At 38.3% G+C, this 13,072-nt stretch overlaps 1 protein-coding gene across 1 annotated transcript in view; it reads right to left on the reverse strand.

Annotated features, from left to right (window-relative positions):
* ADAM7 (ADAM metallopeptidase domain 7) overlaps positions 1-13,072 on the reverse strand; it is a 67,283-nt gene that overhangs the window by 12,102 nt on the left and 42,109 nt on the right. Inside the window, exons 10-16 of the mRNA XM_030312362.1 lie at positions 12,184-12,268; positions 10,680-10,810; positions 8,770-8,944; positions 6,784-6,873; positions 5,601-5,796; positions 4,860-4,962; positions 3,679-3,868 (exon numbers count right to left, since the gene is read on the reverse strand). Of these exons, the coding sequence (XP_030168222.1) occupies positions 3,679-3,868; positions 4,860-4,962; positions 5,601-5,796; positions 6,784-6,873; positions 8,770-8,944; positions 10,680-10,810; positions 12,184-12,268 (970 nt within the window). The remainder of the gene's footprint in view (positions 1-3,678; positions 3,869-4,859; positions 4,963-5,600; positions 5,797-6,783; positions 6,874-8,769; positions 8,945-10,679; positions 10,811-12,183; positions 12,269-13,072) is intronic.

The following is a 13,072-nucleotide window of genomic DNA, read 5'->3' on the forward strand; positions in this document are numbered from 1 at the left end:
TTGCTTTTTTGTCTGTGTCACATACAAAACAAAACAAAACAAAAATCATCACAAAGACCAACGACAAGGAGATTTTCTCCTATGTTTTCTTCTAGGTGCTTTACTGTTTCATACCTTAAATGATCTTGAGTTCATTTTGGTTCATGGTGTAAGTTAGGAATCCGGTTTCATTCTTTTGCATGTGTAGTATTCCCAGAACCATTTATTCAAAAGACTATCCTTTCCCCATTGTGTATTGTTGGTGCTTTGTCAATGATTAGTTGACCATATACGCATAAATTTATTTCTGGTATCTCTATTCAATTCCATTGGTCTATATGTGCATGTTTTAAATGTCTGTTCCATGCTGTTCCATGCTGTATAGCTTTGTAATATTGTTTGATATAAGGAAGTGTGATGCCTCCAGCTTTGTTCTTTTTTGCTCAAGATTGCTTTGGTGATTCAAGATCTTTTGTCGTTCCTACATATTTTTGGATCGTCTTTAATAATTTTCAGTCTATGGACTTTTCACCTCTTGGTTAAATTTACTCCTAAGCATTTTTATTGTTTTTGATGCTATGATAAATGGGGTTGTTGTTGTTTTTTAATTTCTTTTACAGACAGGTTTTTTTTTCTTTGGTGTATAGAAATGCGACTAATTTTTCTATGTTGTTCTTTATCACGCAACTTTACTGAATTCACTTATAAGTTCTAATAGTTGCTTGATGGAGCCTTCAGGGTTTTCTCTCTTTTTTAAGTTTATTTATTTATTTTGAGAGAGACAGAGACAGTGCAAGTGGGGGAAGGGCAGAGAGTTTAGAGAGAGAGGATCCCAAGCAGGCTCTGGACTGCCAGCACAGAGCCCAATGCGGGGCTTGAACTCATGAAGCTGAGATTGTGACCTGAGCCGAAACCAAGAGTTGGACACTTCACCGACCAAGCCACCCAGGTATCCCTGGGGTTTTCTATATATAAGATCATATCACCTGCAAACAGAAAATTTAACTTCTTCCTTTCTGAATTGAATGCCTGTTATTTTTTTCTTGCCTAATTGCTTTGGCTGGTAATTCCAGTACTATGCTCACTAGAAGTGGGGAGAGTGGGTACACTTTTCTTGTTCCTGATCTTAAAGGAAAATCTTTCAACTTTTCACCATTGAGCATGATATTAGTTGTGGGTTTACCACATATGGCCTTTATAATATTGAGGTGCATTCCTTCCATACAGAATTTGTTGAGAGTTTTTATCATGAAAAGATTCTAAATTTTGCCAAATACTTTTTCTGAATCTATTCAGATGGTCATATGATTTTTGTATTTCATTCTCTTAATGAGGTGTATCATTGATTACTTTGTGTAAGTATACTCATCCTTGCATCTCATGAATAAATCTCACTTGATTATGGTGTATAATCCTTTTAATGTGCTACTGAATTCAGTTTACTAATATTTTTGCTAGGATTTTTGCATCTATGTTCATCAACCATATTAGCCCATAATTTTCTTTTCTTATAGTTTCCTCTTCTGCCTTTGATAGAGCATAATGCTGGCCACATAAAGTGAGTTTGGAAGTGTCTCCTCCTGTTTGATTTTTTGAGATGATGAGAAGGAATGGCATTAATTCTTTAAATATTTGATAGAATTCACATGTGAAACCATCTGATCCAGGACTTTTCTTTGTTAGGAGATTATTAATTATTGATTTGATCTCTCTTGGTTTATTCAGATGTTCTCTTTCTTCATCATTTAATTTTGGTACATTGTATGTTTTTCAGAATTCATCCATTTCTTTTAAATATTCAACTTGTAGAATTATCCATAATATTTTTTTATGATACTTTCTATTTCTGTGATATCAGAATTCACAGGAGAGCTGTGAGGTCTCCTCTGTCATGTATAATTTCATTATTTGAATCCTCTTCCCTTTGTTTCTTGGTCAGCCTATTTAAAGGTTTGTCAATTTTGTTTATCTCTTAAAAAACAAAACAATTTTGGGGACGCCTGAGTGGCTCAGTCGGTTGAGCGACCGACTTTGGCTCGGGTCATGATCTCACGGTTTGTGAGTTCAAGCCCCGCGTCGGGCTCTGTGCTGACAGCTCAGAGCCTGGAGCCTGCTTCTGATTCTGTGTCTCCCTCTCTCTCTGCCCCTCCCCCACTCATGCTGTCTCTCTCTGTCTCAGAAATAAATAAACATTAAAAAAAAACAATTTTGTTGGTATTTTTGGATGACTTTTCTTATCTGGAGTGAATAAGAAATTATTTGATATTTTCTTTAACGTGGTGCCTCATATACTCTACCATTGAAAGTCCTTGAACTTTCTAGCATGTGGTTGGTACACATACCTAAAATTTCACAAATACACATTCCTCACCATTTTGATATTTAGTTATTATAATGGGAAACTGTAGTAGTTAAGAATATGGATTTGCAATATAGGGCTCCATTAAATTATTAAAATTCTAGTTCCCTTTTTTACATTATGAATTTTGTTTTTCAATTCATTTCTCTATCACATGATATGAATGACACTGTAATGTTTGGGGGTGGTGGTATGGGAGGAAAGGAGGTGTATTACAGAAAGAAGCCATACTATTTCAAAATAACTGATTTTTTTGGAAGTATTATGTTTTCCATATATTCCTGTGTTTATAAACCTTGATGAGTTGGCTATTATTTTTAGTGTCCATTCTCAACTTTTCATCTTGGAATAATACACCCTTTCTAATCTGGCCTTATTCTAGCTGCTCAATTTCATATTCTGATATTTCACCCAAAGCTCCTGTCACACCAAAATTTCCCAGTTATCTGACTATGCCATACACACTGTATCTTTGCGTATTATGTTACTATTTCTTTCTAAAAAGTCTCTTCTCGGGGCACCTGGGTGGCTCAGTTGGTTAAGCATCTGATTTGGGCTCAGGTCACGATCTCAACGTTCATGAGTTCCAACCCTGCGTCAGATTCTGGAGTTCTGAGCCTGAAGCCTGCTTCGGATTCTGTGTCTCCCTCTCTTTCTGCTCTTCCCCCGCTTTCTCTCTCTCTCTCTCTGTCTCAAAAATAAATAAACATTAAAACAATTTTTTAAAGTCTTTTCTCATTTTGTCTGCATTGAAAAATATTCATTACCTCAAAGCTGAAACGTCACTCATTTAATGGCATCATAAGATGCCTTTTGTGTTTTACGAGTAAAGTCCATCACTTCTTCCTTTGGGCTTGAATGTATATTGGTCACAACACTATGAAAGCACTTGTGTTTGATTTTAATATTTAATGCAGTCTATGAAGTTCTCAAGTACACTCATCTTTACATCATTTGTGTACAGCATGGTCACTGGCACCACAGTATGGTGGTAATAATGGGCAATAAATGTGGCTGAATGAATAACATAATTGAAGAACCTATAGCTACTTCATAGTCAAACTAATTTTAAAAATTATGCCTATAACTTCACTAGATGTCTACTGTAAGATACTAATTAAGCACACTTATAACATTTACACATCATTTTGTCTAACAGAGATTAGGCGAAATGAATATTTATTATCGTGTTATTACTACTTTGCTCCATAAAAAATAAAAACGTTGCCCATTTGTTTCTGCTTTCTCATATATAGGCCCTCAGGAACCAATTACAAAAAGTAATGTTTTCAAGTGACTGAACCAAGAAGTTTTAATAGGACAAAAGGCTTTCGTCTTACCATTTTATCTCCACATTTTGTTCCAGAAGCAACCAGGCCCAAATCTTTAGAATTGCGGTATGAACTAAAAGTTTTGCACTCAGTAGTGACATTCTTCTTTGAAACCTTCTTAAGGTGATTGATCTTTTCTTCTCCAGGTAGAGACGAGTGCTTCCCTCTGCTGCAGTGTATCTTCCCACATTTGACATCTCTGAGGGAAAGGGAGAATATTCTCAGACTTGGGACCAGGAAATAAGGATTTCATAGAGACGAGACCAGCAGTGAAGCAGTTTGGTAACTTTTCTCTAGACCCAGGCTTATCAGTGGGCTGCCGAAGCACCGAGAGAGGCAGGATGAAAGGTTGGACAGTCACAGTCCTGACTCTGGGAACTGTGATGTAGAACGATCGTATTTCTTTAGATCTCTGTGATTGTCACAAATCAACATTAGCTCACGTTTCCAGAAGAATATTTCCTATTAGTCATTTGAGTTAGCATAATGTTAATCAAGACATTCGAATCTCTTTCTGGCACAGAGCACCCAGTTAATTCTCACAACAAACCTATGTCTTTGCTATTATTATAATACCCATTTGACAGATTGGGCAACAATTGGAAGGAAGAGGAGGTTAAGGGATCGCCCAGTTTCACCTAGTATATTTAGGAGCAAAGTCAAACTCGACCTAAGTCTTTTATCGTTTGTTTTCAGTCCATATCCCTCTGTGGCACATAAACAAAAAAAAGCCTTTCTGAGCGTAACAAGTCTGGAAGAATGACACAGCTCATGGTTTTTAAAATCAGATCGTTCACTTCTCCCCTTCCTTCCCGTTTCAAGTTCTACGTTTCTGGATATGGCTTCACTTGCTTCCTTCTTTCTGCTTCTTTCCACCCCTTCCCACTTTACTTTCCTCCTCCTCCTCCTGTTTGCTCTTTCCTATTTTTTGCAGCTTCTCTTCTTCCCTTTCTTTCCTAGGAATTTTAACTCTTGCCCATCTTTCTTCCTTATATTCCACGACCTTCAGCTCATAACTACAGTACATAAATGCCAGTTCCACTCCCAGGGTTGTGTCCTTGCTGCCTCACTCCCTCTCTTCCTAATCTCAATCAAAAGAGGTTAGCAGCTGTCAGAACAAGAGCCGTTCTGGTTCTGATTTCACAAAAACGCTCTTAGAAAGCACTTGCTTTTCTTCACGTGGTACTTACTTCTCTTCGCAGGGAATTAATCCATTTTCCTTATTTTTGCAGTATCCAAATCTATTTCCCTTTTTATTCATCTCATAGCAGAGATCAGAACTGTCTTTCACCTCTAGGATCCAAAGTAGTATGATTAAAGTAACGCAATAAAAACGTGAATGTTATACATCACACAATACCTTATTTTTCTAATCTAATTGAAATGTCAGTATCAGGGGGCGGGGAGGCAGAATGGGGTAAACAAATCACTTTAAAACTATCCTATTGCATCAGGAAGATATTTTATGGCAGAGTGTGGATATAAAAAAAGTAGCAAACATACCTTAACCCACATACCGAGGCAGTTAATTAACATTAATGGTAATGTCAACTAATATTTTTTAAAAATTTTTTTTAACCTTTATTTTTGAGACAGAAAGAGACAGAGCATGAACAGGGGAGGGGCAGGGAGAGGGAGACACAGAATCTGAAACAGGCAGGCTCTGAGCTGTCAGCACAGAGCCCGACGCGGGGCTTGAACTCACGGACCGTGAGATCGTGACCTGAGCCGAAGTCGGACGCCTAACCGACCAAGCCACCCAGGCGCCCCTCAACTAATATTAAAGGTAATATCCAGAGAGATTCTAAGTGATATCTGGGAAGAATGCCACAAACGGCGTTATCTTCAATCGTGCCCATAAATTTTTACAGGATAATAATAGAAATAATGGCTATTATCGTTATCAGCCATTTGCGGTAATCGTCTCTCACCATTATCAAAGAGTTCAGAGCACTGATCATCCCGGGTGGGGCATTTCCCCATGAAGCAGTAACCTTTTGCATTCTTGCAAGGAACGCCATTTACTTGGAATTTGTCCATAGGGCATGCAGAAGAGTGGCCCGTGCACACTTCAGGAAAATCACATTCATCTTTTGCTGGCCTGCACATGGACCCTGATTTTTTCATCTGTTGAAGAAAAACAAAAAAGACTAAATCTTGGGCACATTCAGGTAGCTTAAGGTTAAGTCAGTAGGGGAGGGTTGACCCATTTAATTTATCGTAAAAAAAAAAAAGTTTGAAGGTTGGATCGTGACTTTCTTCTCCATTCCACTGAGAATTGTTATCATTTATAAATGCCTTGGTGCTTATGTAATTTCAGGAGTGACAGGATGGTTAGAACAGCATTGGGCAGAAACAGAAAGGACATAAAATGGAGAGGTGAGCAAGTGTTCTGCTCATCCTGCTCTAGTACATTCCGTCCCCAGCACACACACAACCAGGACCCCCTCCTGCCTGTATCTATAATGAGGCATCTCCACTCCCAAGAAATCAGATCTCTCCGTATGAACCAGAAAAGTGCCCTGACTCATTGCTGAAGGAAAGTACATGAAAATATTCTCTTATTCAGCCATTCAATAGGCACTGAATTGCGATGAGTTCTAGAAAGATTTGAAGATGAAGAAGACATGTTTCCTTTCCTTGTGAGTTCCGAACATAGTGGGTGAAAGAAATGTCATTAAACCTTTGGACAGAGTCATTTGGACATCTGATTGCCCTTTCTGGGAATAGATCTCCATGTACTAGTTATTCCCCACTTTTAAATCCCAGTATAATCCTTTCCCCTTCTATTTCACTGTTGTTAGAATGACACCCAAGCTGAGGTTAAATAGGTTGGTAATGATTTTGTAAAGGTTGGCCAAGAACAAGAGTAATGTTGAGCATACAATTCTATTCCTAACAGACCATATGATACCTGCTTCTTCACTCCCCAGACCATAGATCACTGCCAGGGCTTAACGCCAGAACATCTCAGAAGAAGCTTTATTGGGGCCAAGCAAGCATAACCCTAATCTGGGATTAGTAATGTAACTAGTAATGGACAGACAATTCTGTGGTCCTCTGTATCCTTAATAAACTGAAAACAGAGAACCCAGTCTTAGCAAAGGTCCTTACCTGACAAGATTCACAACATTCTCCTTCGGCACAAGTAAATCCTGGCTTCAACACACATTTGTTTGCATCACAGCAAGGATTGCTGCACTCCTGGCAACAAGCAAAAGTTAAAGATCGGAAATGGGTTGGTAGTTAGGCTCCTGTTTAATAAGCTGTGCGTGTATATAACTTATCGTTACTTGTCTTTCGGTTTGAAATGCAAATGCATTATCCTTGGTTAGGACATGTATGTATGTGAAGACGATTCCTTGTAACTGGTCTTTGGGACTTTTACTTTGTTTCCTTCCTGTTTGGCCATTCAGTACTCCACACTCAGTGAATTTTCCCTGGCAGGGTACAAAGCCCAAAGCTTCTGACCTTCCATTTTCCTTTCCACTCTTTGCAAGGAAGGGTCCTGCTACTGCTTTATACTAAAGGTTTAATATGAAATAATAGAACTTCTGAAGACATAATTTAACATTTTTCTCAAGATGCTAAGTATTTCAGGCTGGATTTTGTTGCTGTTGTTAACGCTTCATTAAAAACTCATGGACACTTAGGCCCTGTCTCCTCAAACGAAATTAAAATTGCAAAAGAAGGGGCGCCTGGGTGGCTCAGTCAGTTAAGCGGCCGACTTCGGCTCAGGTCACGATCTCGCGGTCCGTGAGTTTGAGCCCCGAGTCGGGCTCTGTGCTGACAGCTCAGAGCCTGGAGCCTGCTTCAGATTCTGTGTCTCCCTCTCTCTGACCCTCCCCCGTTCATGCTCTGTCTCTCTCTGTCTCAAAAATAAATAAACGTTAAAAAAAAGTTTTAAAAAATTGCAAAAGAAATTGTCTGCATCCTGTCATGGACAGCACTTCATATGTTAGAATGAAACTGTAGAACTATTTTAAAGAACAGGCATGGGCAGACGCATCAATTTCCAAAGTTAAGAGCCTCTTCACATTTAAGGTGAGACATTTGAAAACTCTGGACATGTCACTGTCCTCACTCCGATCGTGCAGTCTCTGGTTCGCCACACAATTGGATTTATTTTGAACTGTAGTATTTGTGTATACCACAAATACGGTCTTCAGTCCAGTAGTATCAACGTGACCTTGGTGGTTGTTAGGAATAAAGGATCTCCGCCTCACTTCAGGCCTCCTGAATTAGAAAATCCACAATTAACAACATCCCCAGGTGATATACATACACATAACTTGAGAAGTAGCTATTTAGGACTCATACCTACATGATAAGCTCTCAACCAAAATAGCCTCTATGTTGGAGAAGAGCAGATTAAGAATTACTCTAGGGGCACCTGGGTGGCTCAGTTGGTTAAGACTTCAACTCTCGCTTTCGGCTCAGGTCACGATCTCAAGGTTCGTTAAGTTTGAGCCCCACATCCGGCTGTGAGCTGACGGCATGGAGCCTGCTTGGGATTCTCTGTCTCCGTCTCTCTCTGCCCTTTCCCTACTCGTGCTCTCTCTCGCTCTCTCTCAAAATAGATATTTTTTTAAATTAAAAAAAAAAAAAGAATGACTCAAACATTTGTCTTAAATCTTCTTCTAAGTGTTCCAGAGACCAAGGCTGTAATCAATATGTGGAAGGTTAGAAGGTTTCTGCTCAATTAAGACAGAGTTTTCTAATCACATGAACTGTCCAACTGCGATATAGACAAGCTTCCTAAGGTCCTGACTCAATTGACTGACTGTGGAGAACACATTGTTACTGTGCATGAGATCAGACTTAATGACATCTAGGGGGTTTTCTCACAAGAAGAGCCAATTAATATATAAACGAGGCAAATGTGATACTGTGGGTCTCCAGCAAGATCATTATGCGTAATTCATGACTTGGTAAGATGCCTTGCAATGAGGCTACGCCAATAACTTGTTTCAAAATGAGACAAAAAAACACATTACTTAACACTTTACAAGAAATATGGTTGATTAAAGGCTACTTATCTGCCTAGGTTCTAGCTGAGCACAAACTTTGTAATTTAAATACAACATCATTTGCAAATACCTGAACAGGGCCACAGTCGCACTCTTCTCCTTCGTCCAACTTCTTGTCTCCACAATACGGGTAATCACTTAGCTTATCAGAAAATGGGACATTGAACAGGCACGTCGGATTGTAATCCTTCACGTGTTGCAGGTACCAAATTCTGTTGCATTTACTGAATCTTAGTGCCGGAATGCTAGAGTTTAGATGAGCGAAAAATAAAGATTAATTTTATCCATGCATACTGGTGGAACAGCTATGAAAGTTTTATGAGGGATTTAGAAAGAATAAATATAAACGATCAACTCTAAAAGTCCATTTACTTCTCCTACTCTTGCCTTAGTGGAATACGAGAGTAGCGACTGGGCTTTTATAATACGCAATGTCTACTGAAACAGGCAACGCATGCCATTCTGGTGAAAATACTCTGACTATATCTCCTCCAGAAAGTCCTCCCTGAAGCCCACAGTTTAGACTGAATGGCTTGCTGCCCCATATCACTTTTTGCTTGTGCCTCTTGCCATCATCTACATAATTGTTTATCATTTATGCAAGATTACAAGCTTCTCAAAGCAAGAAAAGGTTCTTCTTCTTCTTTTCCAATAAGCGCTAGTTTAACACCGTAAAAATTGTTTATCATTCATGCAAGATTACAAGCTTCTCAAAGCAAGAAATAGATCTTCTTCTTCTTTTCCAATAAGCGCTAGTTTAACTCCGTGTCTGGTACAGAGTAGGTCTCTGTAAACATTTGTTGAAACAAAGGATTCATTTGGTAACATCTCACACATCCTAGGAATGCACCATACTTCTGAAAAGTTTAAAGATTCACAAAACTGATATTCACCTCCCTTCTGTCTTCCTCTTGTTTTGACTCCCTTCCCATTATTGACACGATTGGGTACAGATGTACTTTTTGAGCCTTAAGTGGGTTACTTTGGGATGGTGGGGTTCTGAAAAACACTACTAATTATGTAGATAATGATATAAGATCAGCTGTCAGTTACTTAGTTCTTATTCCGTGCCAGTCACCATAATTTGGGGCTTTCGCTATTTTACTTCATTTAATCAATATATAGAAGCACTGACCATCATCAGCAAACACTTTTCTTATATGCAATGCACTGCGTCCCCTCTGTGAAGGAATTCCAAGACATGTAAGGTTTAGGACCTGGATGCACATAATTCACAGCATGATGAAGGGATATATATATACACACACACACACACACACACATATATATATATATATACACACACACACAGGATATACAGTCCTATATTCTGTAACTATTTATAGAGTGTATCTGGGACTTTTCTAGATAGTGTGATGAAATAGTGAACGAAGCAGACAAAACCCTCTGCCTTCATGAAGTTTATAATTTATTGGAAAAATAAAATAATAAGCAAGCTAAATAGCTAAAGCATAGACTATATTAAATAGTGATTAATACTAAGAATGGGGGTGAAATGCAAAGAAGAGGGGATAGATAATTCCCGACAGGGTGTTAGGAGGAGACAGGATTGAACAATTGGATCAAGTGGCTGGGGGAGGCCTGGCTGAGAATAACATGTGAGTAAAGATTTGAAGGAGGAAATTAGAGTTTATAACAAAGATGATAAAACGAGGCACACTGGGTGTATCCCTCCCCTATGCACCTTAGTGCAATTTACTAATTAATCATTGCATACTTTTGTAGTATGCTCAGATGGAGTTTTAAATTTTCTCTCACTGTGTCACTAGGACAGACACTACCAACTGATAAGATTTAGACCCCAAAGGGAAGCCTATCACGGCTGGTTTTGTAAGAGAATTTACGGAATATATTAGGAAAATTTTCACATAATAACAGTATATCCCGACGATATGGAGATCTAATCAAGAGCCAGTCGCAAAATATCTAAATGTCTTCTCTGCATGGTTTGAGCCTCACCTTCCACCGTGATCCATCACGCATCTCTCAAAAGTACAAGTACACGGGTAACCATTATGCTTCATCCCAAGGCTATGCCCCAGCTGATGTGCAATTCTGCTTGCGACTACATTTAGGTCAGGTAAAAGATCCTAAGGCCAAGAAAAGATGTGCATCAGAAATTTCTATAAGATAATGCACTCTAGGACATAGTGTTTTGAACTATTGGTCGAGACCCAGTTTCTAGCTTCTGGTTAAGTAGTACTTATCTGAGAGGCCACGGACTTAGTTATCTCCCTGTCTTGCCCTCGGGTCCTTTAATTATATAATGATGTTGGACAAATGACCTTCTGAGGGTCTCTAACACTAACATTTTGAAATCCTTTTTTTGCGGCACAGTAATAGTCACTGTTGGATTTCTATAAACTCATTCTTACAAATAGCTAAAAACGATAAGCTAATGTCCTACACAATACAATAAGCATTATTGATTTGCCTTTTATATACTAGATATTCAAAGAGGGTAAAAATAAATATGCGAGGCTCATGTTTTCAAAGTACAGTCTTACACTGCACAACAATGTTGTGTGATCCTTGCGGAGGAAGTTTCTGCTACAAAAAAACCCAGAAATTCAGTGATTTGAAATCCCAGGCAGGGTTGATTGTTACCTGTGTTTTAGCTCTATTTCATGTTTTTATCTCTATGTTAATGACTAAAAAATTAATTTCCAGAAAGGAGTGGGATATTAGGCTACTGTAAAGGTAAAATTCCTCTAATTTGGCTCTCTCATTGCACTCGTTTGAAATTTAAAATGTGTTCTGGACGAGTTGCAATGTCATAATTGGAGTGGCGACAGCCTGTGTTAGATTAGACGGACTCCACTATGCAGAATTTGTGTTATTAAAATACCGGAGTCAAGGCATAATCATAAAAATATCCATTTAAGAAAGAGATCATGTACTAGGTTTTAATTTCAAGGTCTTAATAAGACTGAAATAAGATTACTTGGACACCATTTACTAGAAGCTTAGTGACTTGGGAAAAATACCAGATAAAATAGCTAAGTCAGCAGTTTGAAGGCCTTATTCTTCCTGAAAATGAATTGCAAGGTTGTCTTGCTATATGCTATTTTAAATGGTTTATGCACTCCCTTTTCAGCATGAGAACAATTATCACTTGCTAACTCAGCCATCAAGTTTTGTGCACTTTATGTGTCCTTGTAAATAAAGACACATTATATTTAATATGCCAAAAAGCTTTCTTAGTTTTTGTATGTTCATTTGTGTGTGGTGTTCTTTTAAGCTCTGAACAACACTCGTTTACTTTCATTGTTCATCTATAGTTTTTATAAAAGATTATTTTCTGATTTGATCAAAGAAACATAACAGCTTCATCATGACATATCTTGGTGGGAATATATGACAGAATGCATGCGTGTTCTCTTCAGCGGGACGCAGAAAATTTACAAAAGTTTAATTCAAACTTTTTGATTAAGTAACATAACTTCAATAAAACACAGCCTACCTTAACGACACTGGAGGAATAATAAGGCAGGCATATACCCCCTGGATAAGAAATTCCTTGTGCATTTGTGTAGAGCCACTTCCCACTGGAAACAAGGTGCAAATACACTCTTCAGTCTGAGGTCATAGTTTAACACAAAGATTGAATTGCTACGAACCCTCACGATGCTAGTATCTTTGCACATAAAAGTGCCTTTTGTTCTAGAGTTCTAGAATTGAGGATGATCTTAGTTGTTATTAAGCTCATTTAAAACCTGTGGTATATTAGAGGCATTGAAACAGTACAGTCTGAAGTTGAAGTCTTAAAAAAAGTACTTTCTAAAAACATAATAAGGTGAGAGTCCAATTTTCCATGGCTTACTCTATACTCAGCTTTGGATAAAACCACTTAAAAGACCAAACAATTAAGCTAAAAAATGTTTGGAGGGAAAAATACAACACAGTGAGTAGACTCAACACCATGACTAATTAATTAGCTATAGTTGAAAATTTTTAGAAAATTTCAATCAACCATAGAAATTCATAGAGGACTTGATAGCTATAATCAAATATTTTTTTTTTAATTTTTTTTTTCGACTTTTTTTTTTATTTTATTTTTGGGACAGAGAGAGACAGAGCATGAACGGGGGAGGGGCAGAGAGAGAGGGAGACACAGAATCGGAAACAGGCTCCAGGCTCCGAGCCATCAGCCCAGAGCCTGACGCGGGGCTCGAACTCACGGACCGCGAGATCGTGACCTGACTGAAGTCGGACGCTTAACCGACTGCGCCACCCAGGCGCCCCTATAATCAAATATTTTAAACAGTTGTCACGTGAACTATTCTTGGATTACCTAAAAAGACAGATGTAGTTGTGTATGTTAAGGGAATCCAGACCTGATATGCTTTCAA

Source organism: Lynx canadensis, chromosome B1, assembly GCF_007474595.2.
Source record: "Lynx canadensis isolate LIC74 chromosome B1, mLynCan4.pri.v2, whole genome shotgun sequence".
Classification (NCBI taxonomy): Eukaryota; Metazoa; Chordata; class Mammalia; order Carnivora; family Felidae; genus Lynx; species Lynx canadensis.